The sequence below is a fragment of the Protobothrops mucrosquamatus genome, unplaced genomic scaffold (genome assembly GCF_001527695.2).
Source record: "Protobothrops mucrosquamatus isolate PMUCROS unplaced genomic scaffold, P.Mucros_1.0 scaffold3175, whole genome shotgun sequence".
NCBI lineage: Eukaryota > Metazoa > Chordata > Lepidosauria > Squamata > Viperidae > Protobothrops > Protobothrops mucrosquamatus.
Window position 1 is genome coordinate 17602 of NW_015389174.1, and position 16406 is coordinate 34007.

The 16406-nt window shown below is 36.6% G+C and overlaps 1 protein-coding gene across 1 annotated transcript in view; it reads left to right on the forward strand.

The window, feature by feature from the left end:
• The window catches only part of DNAH12 (dynein axonemal heavy chain 12), a 95759-nt gene that overhangs the window by 17511 nt on the left and 61842 nt on the right, over positions 1-16406 (forward strand). The window contains exons 12-26 of the mRNA XM_029286246.1: positions 1300-1478; positions 2165-2300; positions 2732-2857; positions 3088-3222; positions 3942-4135; positions 5927-6167; positions 8166-8351; positions 8439-8639; positions 9706-9900; positions 11132-11253; positions 11363-11645; positions 12142-12261; positions 13505-13661; positions 13889-14061; positions 14683-14835. Coding sequence (XP_029142079.1) covers positions 1300-1478; positions 2165-2300; positions 2732-2857; positions 3088-3222; positions 3942-4135; positions 5927-6167; positions 8166-8351; positions 8439-8639; positions 9706-9900; positions 11132-11253; positions 11363-11645; positions 12142-12261; positions 13505-13661; positions 13889-14061; positions 14683-14835 — 2601 coding nt within the window. The remainder of the gene's footprint in view (positions 1-1299; positions 1479-2164; positions 2301-2731; positions 2858-3087; positions 3223-3941; positions 4136-5926; positions 6168-8165; positions 8352-8438; positions 8640-9705; positions 9901-11131; positions 11254-11362; positions 11646-12141; positions 12262-13504; positions 13662-13888; positions 14062-14682; positions 14836-16406) is intronic.

Consider the following 16406-nt stretch of genomic DNA (forward strand, 5'->3'; position numbering starts at 1 on the left):
CTATTTTATAATGGTGAAATTGTCATTAAGAATGGACCCCCTCTTAATCTCACATGAGATGGGTACCCAGAACAGTATTTCTTGGGAAGAATCCACATGGTAGGCTAATTCTGGTTGGAAGAGACAGTCCTACAGGTACCTTGGTGTCAATCCATGTGGCATTTTAAAGGTCAAAACTGGGATTTTCAATCAGGTCCAGAAGCCTATTACTAATCAATGCTGCGATTTTAGGCTATATAGATGTCACATAGTTGAACCTATATGCTGTTTACCACATGACTGTAGTAATTATGATACCTTGAACTATATGTATGCCAAGTTACAGGCATTTAGATGTGAATTTAATATTACTTTAATGCAGGGGTAGTCAACCTTGGCTCTTTTGTGACTCGTGGACTTCAACTCCCAGAATTCCTGAGCCAGCTGTGCTGGCTCAGGAATTCTGGGAATTGAAGTCCACGAGTCATAAAAGAGCCAAGGTTGACTACCCCTGCTTTAATGCCTATATATTATGACCAAACAAATTGAACTGCCCAGTCAAGCCACAGAACAGCAAGCTTGTATATAATTTACAAAAAAAGAAAAAAGAAATGAAGACTGTTCATCTTCTGTAGCTTGGTAAGCTAGGAACGAATATGCTGTGCTAATAGAGTAATAGCTTGGTTTGTGATTATGTTCCAGGCACTCAGGTTCAGTTTTTTTCCTGAAACAAAAGACAAAATGTCCCCTCAAAATGCCCACCCTTAATTCCATAACCTGATTGTATAATAGTGCCTGGAATCACAATTGAATTTCCCTTTAATGTTGATGACAGATGTGCATCCTTCACTGTATCCCTGCAGTTAGTTCATCTAGTGCAAATGTGGGCAACTGATGGCCCATGAGTTGTGTGGAAACTTCAGCACCCTTTTTATGGTTCCCAGGATCTTTTTGTTGCTTCCAGAGCACTTCCATTATATGTGATATGATTTGAATTTTGGATATGAATAAAACAATTCTTAAAGAAAAAATATTTTTGAGTTTTGATGATGTATGAATAATCAGTAAGAGGCTGGTATTTTAGAATAGGCTTGATGTCACTTACATGAAGAAAAACAGAATGCTATGCTAGCAGCTCCCATCAGTGCTTTTTGCAAGTAATTGTATAATGAAAATAGTACTTTATTTACATAATCTAGAGACTAAACTGATCATAAAAAGTTCTAATAGGTTCAATGGAACTTTCTTCCAAATATTTGTTTCAACTGTATTCAATTATGCATCTGTACGTAAAATAACAAATATAATTATGTTTTGAAGCTTATAGATGAATTTTTAAACCTTTCAACGGAAATAATGAGCTTGCCAATGATAGCTCACTTCCCTATGGTGCGTTTAGATTGTGATGACTTGAAGCAAGGGTTATGTGAAAAAGCAAAAAGCTTTGCATATAAATTATTGGATTTATTAGCTTGCAATCATAGAGAAGAAAATAACATGTGAGTAATTTTTTATTACAAATTATCTCTTACTTAGAAAAATATTGCCACATATTGTATATAGCACTGTTAATTTTTCATTTTGTATTTAGGTACCCTTTCACTTCTGATCAGTTGCTTAGCGACCATTTGAAGTTATAACAGACCTCTCCAAGTTCCAATGCCCCCCCCCCTTTCCACCTGCATTTTGGGTGTTTGGCAACCAACTTGCATTTATGGCTGTTTGCAGCAATCCTCAGACACAGGATCATATTTTATAAAAAATTGCTGAAAAGTAGCATTTACTTCCAAATTGCAAGGAAACTGACCCATAGCGAACAATGACTTCACTTAATGACTGTGGCATTCACTTATGGAATGTGACGTAAAAGTTGTAAAATCTGGTTGGTCACCTGCTTTATGACCATCATGACTTATGACCATAATGGGCAGACTTCATTATTGTTATAAGTTGAGGATTACCTATATTGTTTTCTGACAGATTGATTTTTCATTGTTGCACTTAAAAATTAAGTACTATGTATAGGTCTGTTTAATATGCACTTCGATGTAATGATCACTAATAGTTATTTTTACATAAAAGTTATATTGTAGCAACTACAGTACTGAAGGTACTAGAGATAGAAATGTACAGAATTGTGTTACAAATCTAAAATGTGTAAAACTCACATCAAAATTATTTTTAGGATATGTAATGAATTTGAAACCATTAAAGAACGTGCATTAAAAGTTCCTGAGACAACAGAGGAAATGATGGAAAGTATAGCCTTTATAGACAAGGCTAAAACCATAGGTATCCAGAAGTTGTATGAAAGGATTAAGGTAACTATTTTAGCAGACCTGGTTTTTAAGTGGCAGATAAGTGTGTTAATTTAATTTCAGCTAATCTTGATTTTTCTCCTATATTGTAAGATATAAGTATTAACATCTAGTCATTGCAGCATAATTTCAAACACAACCGTTATAGTATGAACTTTTGGTTTGTTTACACATAATGACTTTTTAATGTTTTAATTAGAGTTGGTGGTTTTGGGGTTGAGCTTAAGTCCATTTACATGAAGGGTGGGTAGAATTATTAGCTGCTTATAGTCATTTTGAGAAGATTGAAATATATTATTTTGAGCTTTTCTTCCCTAATTGGGAAAAAGTAATAAGTGTTGGAATGATATATCCAATCATATAATTGAGCCCAATCTCTCTTCAAATTTACATCTTGTTTAAAGCAGAAGTAAACTACTTAATTTATTTTATAGGAATGCCAGCGACGAATGAATTATCTTTTGGATATTTATTTATTTGAACCAGAAGACTTGACATTGAATGCAACTGTTTTGTTGTGGCCTCAAAATATTAACCCTATCTTTGATGAAAACGATGAAGTAAATATACATTTTTTAACCATTTTACATGCTATATTGTCTGAGAAAAAAAAATACAGTTTTGTAAGTACCTCAGCTTCCAACTCTTAAGTTTGAAGACTGCTGTTAAACAAATTTACTATTACAGACCAAATAACTCACAAATGGTATGTTTGAATTGATTCAGTGTGATTTAATGAAGTTAGATAATGCTATCTATAAATGCACTCCACTTCTTCTTTGTTTCATAGATTATAGAAATGTCTAAACGGAAGGGTGAAACTGAATTATTAGCCAAACGTGAGAAATTGATAATGGAAGTAGAAAAGCAGATTCGTCGTATGCATGAATTCACAGAGTACTGTGATTTGGACCGCATGCAACAGGTCTGTGACATTTGGAATAATTTTTGCTTGGACTTCGCACAAGAAAGATACACAGTGTAAAATAGTAGCAAAAAAGAACTATCTATATTGTCAGAGGACAAAAAATTATACTGATGAATCTTGATGTTCTCTAATGCTTAGTAAATTAAATTCTATTCCTGACAATTCCATTAAAACATTGCTACTTCTACTATAAACATAAATGTATTTCATTGTTGGAATGGTAACATTAAGATGTTAGCCTCAAAGTAGAAAGTCCTGAGGCAGCCATAGTTGATGAGATAAAAGTTTAATATTCTTTGGATTTATATGTGGGATAGTACCATGTTTGCATCTTGATGATGCTACAAGATGATTTAATGGGCTGATGACATTTGTATACCTACGTTTCATGCAGGAATTGCAATAGAAATTAACGTTAAGTATTTATTTATAAGAAATTTACTGACAAAATAAAATTTGAACATTAGGAATATACTGTATATCTCTTCAAAAGAAGTACTGAGGTGGTAATAAATGTAAACCAAAATGATTTCTTGCTTTGTTCTGGTTTTTATACAAGAATCTGAACATGAGTGAACAAATCTGTTTATTTCAGCTTGTTTGATTTTTTTAAAAAAACATTTATATTTATAAGTACTTGTATCCCTTAATTTTAAATACGATCAATTTATTTTTTGGAATTTGAAATTTCTAATGATAGATAAATCTATTTTCAGTACGTGACTGACATGAGAACACTGCAAAAACGCATACAAGATGCTGATGAAGCAGTTACTTTTATTAATAAAGAAGAGAAGCTTTTAAATTGGGAGCTGACTGAATATCCAGAGTTGGAGACCTTAAAGGTTAACACTGAGCCATATCAGAAACTTTTTGTTTTTATACTGAAGTGGCAGCGGACTGAGAAACGGTAAGTTATACAAATATTTTAAGGGAGTAGCAACTAGTATCTAGATAGTTTTTAAATCTGAATTCCATAGCAGTTGTATGATTTTTGCTAAAAAAAAGTCTGTGATTTTCATTGTTTTATAATTTACATGTTTGATTTTAATTATCATTTAGGTTAGTGTAAGTATAATTAAGATGAATGTAATTAAGTTGTAGTCATTGCAAGTGATTGGCAATGTTTCTGGATTTTTACAGTGCTGCATTCACATTGCCTCTAATTTACAAAATAAATTGGTACTTAGTGCAAAAACCAGCGATTAGAAGGTACGCATCCAGAAATTATCAACTGTTGTTCGTTACATGAGAAATAGCTGTGTTTTTCCCATTGCACTCAGTGTTCAATCTGGGGATGAAAAATGGTCTTCTTCATCAATAATATCAAACCCCTTTCTTCCCAGACCCAGACAACAGTACAGAATGATTAGAACATTTACTCTGGTCTTCAGTGTAGTTATTATCAGAAAATTGAGGAGAAATATAGTAAATGATTTTTTTAAAGTTCAATTTACCTCCCCTAAAATTACAGTGATTTTGCCAGCTGTGCAGAGAGAGTTAATAATTATTTACAAGCATTTTAAAATAGATTTTGAGGGCAAAACTCTACCAATTTATTCTCACTGTACAGCCCATTCCTACTACTCAAGAAAGATGTACAGAACCTCCTAGGCAAAAGAATAATAGAGCTGCCTTCCAATATTCAGGTCTACATCAGTTTCATCCATACTGTGTCATTATTTAAGGAGGACATTGAGATGGGCTTTACTCTAGTCTTGGGGACCTCAATGACCTCATAAATTGCAAATTTTTCATACAAACATAAAACATAGGCCTTCCAATTTTTTGAAATTATGCTATTTTTTTTCCTTCCAAAGCTTGAGGAAAACAAAAGATCAGCTGTCCTTGTTTTGATATACAGTAATTATGGGAAAGATTTAGTTGAGGAAGTGGAGGTGACAGAAATACCTTGGAAAACAAATAACTGCACAATGATCTTGAAAGATTAAAGAAATAGGCTAAAGTAATATGCACAAATGCTAAGTTCTTCACTTAGGAAAAAACCCCTAAATCTTAATAAATAAATAAAAATTGCAATAGAACTGCCATTATACCTATACCTGTACTTGTAAGAAAGTTTTGGGAATACTATGTGATTAGAAACTGAATATGAGCCACCAGTATGGTGCAAGTGCCAAAAAGGTAAATGCAGTATTGGGCTGCATTAATACAAGGATATTTTGCACATCATAGAAAGTAAAATCCCATTTACTCTGCTTCAGTTGTACCCCACCCTGAAGGGTATGTTCAGTTCTGAGTTATTATTAAGTAAACAATAAAAATAGGATGTACATCTGAAGGTTGGCTGTGAAGAATCTGCTTAGCATCTGACAGAAAAAGCCACTTGGATTTGTTTGCATTGGACTGTGGCTCAGCCATTCCTATGGAGCTGACAAAAGAGAAGTCTATGAGACGTTTGAGCCTGTGAGAAATTTAAAGCCTGGCTCTTTCAGTAGGATGGGATGATCTATCTATCTATCCCTGATAGTGTATTTTGTTTTTATAACAGAGATGGAGTTTGATTTATCCTTCTTCAGTGTGTTGCACATATTACATTCGTCTTGGTTATTGCTTTTAATTTGCTGTTTTTAAACCATAATATGTAAGCTTCCTGGAATTAACTCTGGTGATAGGTGTGGCCTGCAAGTAAAGAAATAAATCCCTATCTAAAATATATTTTCATTCTTTTCTTTTTTAGATGGATGGATGGTTCTTTTCTAGATCTCAATGGAGAAAAGATGGAAGGTGAAGTAGATGAATTTTTTCGAGAAATTTATAAGACATTAAGATTTTTTCAACAACAGCTAAAGAAAGCTGAAATAGAAAGAAAAAAGTCACTGCGAAGAGCAGTAGTTGAAGAGAGAGTAGAGGAAGAAAAGAAGGACAGTCCAACTATTTCAATGTGTAATGCTGTAATGCAGCAGGTTAAAGATTTCAAAGTAAGTGATTTAATTGTAAAGCAAAGTTTTAAAAAGTACATGCTGAGATACACTCAGAAATTTTTAACAATGGTGATATTTCCATAATATGCTGAATTGCATCATGGGCAAAACTAATGTGCTATACAAACTGTTATATCCAGTGAATGAAGAAGTTATAGAAGAGCAGATTTAATTCAAGTAAGGTTTAGATTTAAATGCTCTTCCCTGGTCGGCTGAGCCACGATAATAATATTAACTCAGTCAAAAGTGGAACAACAGCCTAGCCCATGTAGTCAGTCTCAAAGAGGAAGAATTGAGACGACAGAGTGGTTAGAAATGCACAGTGTCTATTATAAAACATATTGCTGGCTACATAAATCAATCAAGCATAATACCCAAAAACTGTGTTCTTTTATCCTTTACCTTGGGTTAATCTACTAAATCAATGAAAGGTAAGTATTGAAATGAGATTTCTCCCTCCCCCCCCCCCAAAAAAGAAAATAAATTGAAAGTTTATTAGATTCATAGCAGACTGGTATAAAAATGATAAAAACATGTTATAAAATGGTCCATAAATTCAAAACAGAATAAATGAAGTAGTTGCACTGCAATTGTTTAAAATCATTAAATTGTGGAAATGGTAAATTAGGGACCAAAGAAGGCATAACTGATGGAAAAATGTACTAGTTCAATTTACCAGAAAATATATTAAATTCCAAACCTTTTCCAATGTAAGCATGTATAAATATTTTAAATATTTAATCTTAACATTACTTACATGAAGATTCAAGATTCTTACATAGTTTGCAGGTTTGGATGATAGTAACAAAAGTACATAGAAAGTTAATAAAGGAAAAGAGTTCGAAGAAGACACATTTTCACATCATTTCCAAATGGCCTGTTTCTGCATCTTGGGAGAAAGGGCTAAAAGCATAGAATTATACCATAGTACTCAATAAAAAGCTCTTGTTTTGTCTGGGGCATGAGATTCTATGATTTGATTGACCACTGTGCTTTAGATATCACCACAAATTGCATTGGTCACTAGTTTTCATTCTTATTGGTTACTGGTTATGGCCTAGAACCTATCACCTAAAACCCAAAATATGTCAACAGATAGTTAAGCTAAAACATTATACATTCTTACATTTTACACTTTTTAACATTCTTTCTAACTTACATCTGGATTGTCCTGCTAGTAACCACATTATAGTTTAATCCAGTGGTGGCGAACCTATGGCACGGGTGCCAGAGGCAGCACTCAGAGCCCTCTCTGTGGGCACGCGTGCAGTCACCCCAGTCCTAGGTCTTCAGCTGGGTTTTATAAAACCTTTTCCCTTTAGGCCTCCACCGCCATGTGCAAAAAAAAAAAGGTTAAATCAATCAATCAATTTCAACTTCTCGCGGGGAGAAAAAAAGATCTTGCAAAGTTGGAATTGATTGATTGAACTTTTTAGTCCCACCCAGTCTGCCGTTACCACTGCAGCCACGCCCACCCAGTGGGCCACGCCCACCCAATGGGCCACACCCACTCGGCACTCGACGATGCACAAGTGGGTTTTGGGTTGCAGTTTAGGCACTCAGTCTCTAAAAGGTTCGCCATCACTGGTTTAACCATTCCAAAGGTGTTATTAGCACCTGTCAAGAAGGCACTGGTGATTTCCAGACTTCTTCTCAATACTGTTCTGTGTGAAGGATCATGGGACATCAGGCAATTCCTGAAGAAGGTGTAAGTGGAATCTCCATTGCCAAAATGTTGAGATTTGACCCATTTAAATGAGATGTGAGCTGCCAGGATCACTATTAAGGAGATATGACTGACTGGACTGGTATTATGCAATTAGGGCCAATGTCTTCTGAAAATTATAAGCAATTTGCATTAGAAGTGTATGTATGAGAGACAGTATGTGCACAAGTATATATGCAGAAATAAATATGTGCTTTCAGCTAACCTGCCAAAATTCCTAAATAAATTTCAAATTTTAAGTAACATTTTAATTTTTTTCTCTCAACTAGGAAAATATCCCCTTAGTGACTATCCTTTGTAATCCAGGCATAAAAGCTCGTCATTGGAACCAAATGTCAGAAATTGTTGGATATGATTTAACTCCAGATTCTGGAAGTACCTTAAGAAAAGTGTTAAAGCAGAATCTAACTCCTTACTTAGAGCAATTTGAAGTCATAAGTATGGGAGCAAGTAAGGTATGATAAAACACTAACTATTAAACTCAACATCTCAATATACAAGGGAATTAAATAATAAAACAATGTATTTCCTCTATGGTATAGGAATTTTCACTAGAAAAAGCAATGCACAATATGATGGAGACCTGGGATTCAATTTTCTTCCAAACTAGCTTATATCGTGAGACTGGAGTTAACATTCTGTCTGCTGTTGATGAAATCCAGACAATTCTAGATGATCAGATTGTAAAAACTCAAACAATGAGGGGATCACCATTCATTAAGCCATTTGAAAAACAAATGAAGGTATTTGCTTTCTCTATTCTCTTTTAATTCTGGATGTGTGTATATCTTTAAACTGTTGACCCACATTTCTTGATAAATTTGCTCTGGAGTTAATCTTTAATCAAAGGTAATCAAAATATAATTTATAAAACTGTTGTAGGTTATTCATTTAATATATATATATAAATATATAATTCATACATTAAAAGGTATAAATCTTTAAATCTTAAACATTACAATTTTTCTTAAATATTAGGTCAACAGAAAGTTTTGAAGGGGTGCTTTAGTTTGATAAAAGTATGAATAAAGAGGCTATTTTCTTTTACTTCTTTTCACTCTAAGCCCTTATTCACCCATCTTATTCTGAGTAACCAAAATAGAAGTCTGGAGAGACATAGTTATACTCACAAAAGTAGTTCCTGGAGCTCCTGCTAAAACATCAGAGCAAGATGAAGTGACAAAATAGATTTCATTTCCTATGTGGTTGAAAACACTCTGTCAAGATGAAACATTGTTCCCTCATACATTCTGTTTAGTATTTGATTAATTGATTGATTGAGAGTCCTGCCCTTCCACTTGATTGAATGAGAATGGGAAATGACACTCCAAATGATACAAAAATAAGATAAAGTAGAACAATGAAGACAGAAATAAGATGATCAAGTAATTATTAAAACAATCATAATTTTCAAAATCTGGGTTCAAGAATTACATTTTAATCCTTTTCTAAAACTAGAAAAAGTGAGAATCACACCCAGTTCTTGGGTACATTGTGTCCCATCTTTCAGTTATTTGCAGATAAAACCTCTCTGTGGTAATGTCTGCATTCTAGGAATGCTGTTCTTAAAATATAAGATTTGCCTACTACTGTATCTTTTATTTAGATTTCCCTCGAAGACTATCTCTTTACTCAGAATTGCCCGCTCTCATTTATAGATGAGACATAAGGAATTTCTAAAGTAGCCCAATTTAAATGAATGGAAGAGAGTTTTCAATTTAAGTTGACCATTTTTCTGGTTTTGACTTTGCTTTTCATAATATATGATATATAAAGATACTCTGTGCTAAAATTTTAATGAATTTTTAGGAATGGGAAGAACGCTTAATCAGAATTCAAGAGACTATTGATGAATGGTTAAAAGTGCAAGCTCAGTGGCTTTACTTGGAACCAATTTTTTCTTCAGAAGACATTATGCAACAAATGCCAGAGGAAGGGCGCCAGTTCCAGACTGTGGATAGGTATTGGAGAGATATTATGAAATACTGTGTCAAAGATCCGAAGGTAAAGTAGTAGTGAAGAGTCTGCTCTGATTAGGTGAAATAAGTATACCACATATTTGTAAGCTGTGCACAAAACCTTTCAGTGACTTTTCTTTTGTGATGTAGCCTGGTATTGTAGCTGCAAAAAGCCATTACTGAAAGTCTTATCATGCTATGTGAAACAGAAGAATGGCAGAAATGTATTTTTTTTAAAAATTCTGAATATATTGCAAAAAATATACCCGCTTTCTTTATATGACAGGTGGCTACTTAATAATTGAGAAATCTACATAAAGAAAAAAAATTCTATTCCCAAATCTAAAAGTCAGATTTCACATGAAACAAAAATTAGTATGCAATTGATGAAAAATGACTTTGCACAATGGAATGTTTAATTATTTTTATCATTATTTCAAAATTATTAAAGGACGTTTAATGAAATAAGCTTTATAATCTATAATTATGATTCACTCACCGAAATTTCAAAAATAGAAATATTTTAATGTTAAATAATACAATAAAATTGGCACTCTTAATCAATTCCTAAGTTTGATAATAGGCTGGGATGAAAGTTAACAAATCAAAACAGTCATCAGATAATACTGCTGTTAGTAGGAAACAAAGGTCTGAATTTGCGGCTCATTCAGTTCAGAATGGGATCATACTCTGATGTAAGGAGCAACTAACTAATGAATTGTCACAGTTGGTTTAGGGTTAGGATGCACAGCTGGTAATTGTGCAAATCTATTCCTTGACTGCTTGACTACTGCAAGGCAATGTCCAGAAACTTAGCAAAATATGGCAATTGGGTCGTGCATGTAGAGAGATGGATGTAAATACCAATATAAATAATTATCGATTTCCCCTCACAGTCCATTTTTTAATTAATTTTTAATTACTTGATCCATGTTTAAACATTAATATTTGTCAGATGCCTGGGAAAATTTCTGAACCTAGAATCGTTTATAAATACTGCATGAATAACATTTTTGGTAGACATATGGAAGAACATTACTTTAATCTTCAACTGTGTAATGCTTTCAGCCACATGAAATTAATGAAAAAATGTTTAGAAACTTAAACAGGCTGAGGCTCTATGAAGAGCATGTTGGTGTATGTATTTTTGCCACTTTTTAACATATGAAATTAGTAATAGGTTTTTCCAAGCCCTTGTTGCAAATGTACTTAGCAATGTAATTGTTGGACAAGAAATTCTAGTCTAGGGTTTAGTTTTGTTTTCTCTTCTTTTTTAGGTTCTTGCTGCCACTTCATTGACAGGGTTGTTGGAAAAACTTCAGAACTGTAATGATCTTCTTGACAAAATCATGAAAGGATTGAATGCATATCTTGAGAAGAAGCGTCTCTTCTTTCCACGGTATGCTTCTGTTGTTCTTTAATAAAGCTGGAATAGATTATATATTAAATTCGTGTTTTATGCAAACATACTTAACTGTAGTAATTGATGCATTATTAATTTATTTTAGCTTTTTTTTCTTGTCTAATGATGAGATGCTGGAGATACTATCAGAGACTAAAGACCCTCTCCGTGTGCAGCCTCACTTGAAAAAGTGTTTTGAGGGCATTGCTAAACTTGACTTTCGGCCAAATCTGGATATTAAGGCAATGTATAGCACTGAAGGTGAACGTGTGGAATTTATTTCAACTATTTCAACTTCTGAAGCTCGGGGAGCTGTTGAAAAATGGCTAATACAAGTTGAAGATATTATGTTGAGGAGTATTCATGATGTTATTACAAGATCAAGACTGGTATATTTTCTGTTAAATATTTAGAATCTTATTTAGTTGATATGTACCATTATTAGATCTGACTAAATTGGATGTGTTCCCTCAGTCATTTTGAGGGAAACTAAAGCTGAATAGATGGGAGGGTGAATAGATTTAGATAAGTCAACAGGGAGGAGCTTGAAAGTTTTTTTTTCCACGTAGATTAAACTCAACTAGTAATGTCATCAGTATTGAGATAGATTACAGTTAATCTTAGCTAACTGTAGTAAATACTGTAGAACAAATTTCAGTAACCTCACTCAAAACTACTTATCGTTTATAGCTGATGGTTATTAAAATGGAAGTGGCTACTCTGATCTTCACCTATTAGCCATTCCAAAATTGGGGGGAAAACTGGCTTAGCCTTGATATTGTAATGCTAATCTTTGGTTTTGCATTTTGTGAAATTAGTGGCTGGGTTCAATTTAATATATTATTAATCATGATTACTCCTAAGTAACACTGATAATTACCTTAGGCATATCCAGAAAGCCCAAGAAAGGATTGGGTGAGAGAATGGCCTGGGCAGGTAGTTCTATGCGTCTCACAAATGTTCTGGACAAGTGAAGTTCATGAAGCCATAGCTAGTGGCCCAGAGGTACTATTATGACTCATAATTTTTCTAATATTATTTTTGTATTATCTTTTTAGCCATGTTATATTTATTCTACGATGCTTATGATATTAAGTCTCTGTTGAATTAATGATGCCAGTTATATATGTAAATGAATACAAATATAAAAGTCAACACTCCATGAAGCAGAATTTTACTTTTGGTGACTATATGTATATATCTATACAGTTTTGTTTTTGTTCTGCCAGATAATTTGTAATTGTTTTCTTCCTCAACTTTTTCTCAACTTTCCAATCTAATTTATCCATATATAGAAAAGTTTATGTCTCAAGGCTTTATTAACACTGGAGATTCTTACAGTACTAAATTCTCTAGTTATTTATCTCAGTAGTTTTAGAACAGTAACATCAATCCAACATTTGTTTTCTGGATATTGTAGTAGGGTTATACAGCTACTCTGATCCAAAATAGAAAAGGTGCTTTAAAGAGGAAGTATATCTGCTTGCATGTCAACTCTAGAGCATCTTTTCTGAAACCTTTTCTGTTTAGATTTAAATGCAGATTCCTACAATTTAGTCATTAAGTAATAAGATTCATAAAAATTAATTCCCGGTTAATTTTTTGGGGGTACAGAAAATTATGTGCATAGATGAAGGGAAAGTCAGAAATGTACATGACCAGCATTTGATTATTAAAGTTATCATAGCAAAACTTGATGTTTGATGAAATTGGGAATAAACAACAGAATAATACTGAGAAACTCTTAGCTCAGTGGTGGCGAACCTATGGCACGCGTGTCAGAGGCGGCACTCAGAGCCCTCTCTGTGGGCACGCATGCCGTCACCCCAGCCCCGCCTCCCCTTGTGGCTCCCTCCTCACCAGCAGCCCCCCTGGAGGAGGGTCGCCCTCGGGCGCGGCCCGCACAGAGCAATGCAGCCAAGGACATGGCAGCCGGGCAGCGGGGACAAGACTCCACCCTCACGCTCCATCGCACGCAGTTGATGCTGCGAGGTGCGGGTGGAGAGTGTAGCTGCCATGGTGCTGCTGGGCCGCCTGTGTGATCTGCAGTGGGCCGTGGAGGCGGTGAGTGGCCCTGTGGGTGGGGGGGCAGGGGGGGGGGGGTCGGAGCGGGGGGCAGGGGTGGAGCAGGTGGGACGGGGAGGGGCTGGTTTTTGGGCACTCAGTCTCTAAAAGGTTCGCCATCACTGTCTTAGCTATTCATAGGAAAGTGTGTATTATAGTTGAATTTTCCATTTTCATTGTTCAGGGTTTGAAGAATTATTATCAGGCTCTTCAACATCAGTTAAATGATATAGTAGAGCTGGTAAGAGGAAAGTTGTCTAAACAAACAAGGACTACATTGGGTGCTTTGGTCACTATTGATGTGCATGCTAGAGATGTCGTCATGGAAATGATTGAAAGTGGTATGTAACATAATTTTTATTCATCACCATAAAATAATACATACTGTTGTGTGCTTGATTTTTGCCTGCTTATTTAATAAATTATTTTTTAAAGTAATTCTCTTTATTAAAATAATAATTCTGTCATTTTAGATATGTCTCAATTATTTTTGGATTGTTTTCCTTTTCTGTTTTCTTGCTAAAAAAATATTACGCCTAAAACATATTCCTTCTTTATATTCCACTAGGTGTGTTAAAGGAGACAGATTTTCAATGGCTTGCTCAGTTGCGATATTACTGGGAATATGATAATGTACGTGTGCGCATCATCAATTGCAATGTAAAATATGCTTATGAATATCTTGGCAATTCTCCTCGACTCGTTATTACTCCTCTCACAGACAGATGTTATCGTACTCTGGTAAGGTTTTAAAAATTCAGTTTCTAATAAGGATTCTAAAAAGTCAGTTAATTACAATAAATCCTAGTTGTATTTGCATTTTTGAAGCTACCTTGAACAATATTGTTGTTCTCAGAATTTCTGTTATTAAAGAGTGAGATTGTAATACTCTACACTTGTTCTTAAATTTATTAATTTAATAGCAGTATTGACTTCTCCTTTGCTGGATATTTTCATCTGTAGTTGAATGGATGCTTTAATTTGAATTCTTACATTGAGCAGACAGTTGGAATCAAAGGCCTAATGTTCTCTTTCAGCCCTATGATTCTAAGAAATGAAATTTATGTATAAGTAGATAAAGTAGATATAGAGCAATTCCTCAAGTTATCTAATCCTGATGAAATACAATATCTGATTCTGATTAACTTCAAATAACATTGTGAAAAATGGCAAATATAAATGAGTTTGTTTTGAATTGGGAATTTGTTCTTGGAATAGCAAAAAAGCTATGTACTGTATTATTGATTCAAAGGAAATGACAGGTCTGCTCTGAAGTTAGCTATGCGATTACATATAGTTTCATTAGTTCTCAAGTGTGATGGTTTACATTTTGAAATATTACCATTAATGTCTTTCTTTTAGATTGGAGCATTTTATTTAAATCTTGGTGGTGCTCCAGAAGGTCCAGCTGGGACAGGTAAAACAGAGACCACCAAAGATTTGGCTAAAGCTGTTGCAGTACAATGTGTTGTCTTCAACTGCTCTGATGGCCTTGATTACCTAGCCATGGGGAAGGTAAATTGAAATTGCATTTTTAAAACTGTGATTTTAATTTTTAAAATATTCCCAGGTTTTATAAAAAGAAGAAATGCTTGTAAGTAATCCAACGTCATAGTTTGTTAGTAATTTTTTCAGTCTCACAGGGCTGAATGCAAAGTTTAGTAAATTCTATTTGTTTTTTAATTGGTTATATTAGATGTAACTATTTATTTATCTATTGTATAACTGCCCATCTTAAAACCAAACTGTGGGAAGCTTACAATCCAAAAATAAAACAAAGTACAACCTGGCACCACAACCACACTTTTCCAATGCAAGCTGCAATATTCTCATGTCACTTTAACCTCACAATATCCCAATGCTTGGGGGAATAACCAGGTTTTAAATATTATTTCATGATCCCCGTTCATTTACAAAATTAGACATCCTTTTAACACAACCAACAGATATGGTGGTATCTAAGACATATGGTCNTGCAGGCATGTCCAAAGTCCGGCCCGTGGGCCATTTGCGGCCCGCGGCCCGGTTTAATCCGGCCCTCGAACAGCCCTCCCTGCTCTATTAAATGCGGCCCTCCCATGGCCCTCCGGCAAGTCCCATGAGAGAGAGAGACAGAGACAGAGACAGAGGCACTTGCACTTGCACTTCTGTCTCTCTCTCTCTCTCTCTCTCTCTCATGGGACTTGCCCCCTCGCAGGGCTCCTCATTGGCCCTGCGCCCGGGTGCCCCGCCCCCTGGGAGAAGGGCGGACAGGAAGTTCCTTTCCCAGGCTGGCCCCGTCTCAGGCGCATGTGGCTGGGGAGCCATGCGGGGAAGCCCCAAGATCCCCGCCCGGCTCGTTCCCGCCGCCGCTGCCGCCTAGCTCATTGCCGCCGCCGCCGCCCAGCGTGTTCTTGCCACCGCCGCAGCACCGCAGGGAACGGAAGGGAAGGGGGGAGGGCTGCGTGTTCCTGCCACCGCCGCAGCCGCCCGGCTCGTTCCCGCCACCACCGCGGCCACCCAGCTCGTTTCCGGCGTCGCCCCGGCCTGTGATGCTCCAGGTACGGCCCTCCCCCCTTCCCTTCCGTTCCCTGCGGCGCTGCGTGTCGAGGCCGGGACGGAATACCCCGGGCCGCCGCAGCCAAGCGCGAAGGGGAGCACTGCCGCGAAGTGGCTACGGGGCAGGTGGTGCGCCCCCCCGGCTTACTTGTTCCAGTCTCGGCTGGGGCATCGCTTCCTGGGCCGCTCCCATGGCAGCCGAACCAGCCACATGTCTCCCCGTGCTGGGCGGCAGTCATGGCTGGTGCGGCGGCCAGCGGGAGCATCGCTCCCCGGGAAGCCGAACCGGCCACATATCTCCCCAGCCCGGGCCGGACGGCAGTCAGGCATGAAGCTCGCCTGGCTGCCGCAGGGCTCTCCGCCGCCCAGCCCCACCTTGGCCCCATCGGTGGCACCTTCCTCGGGCACTTTCAGGGAGCCGCCGCTGCTGCCCTCGTTGCTGCAGGAGAAGGAGACCTTGGGATGCGAGGGCGGCGGGGCTGGCGGCGATCGGGACCCCCCCTCGTCGGCACTCCCCGTTGCCGGCGCGGCCGCCCATGGTGCACCCG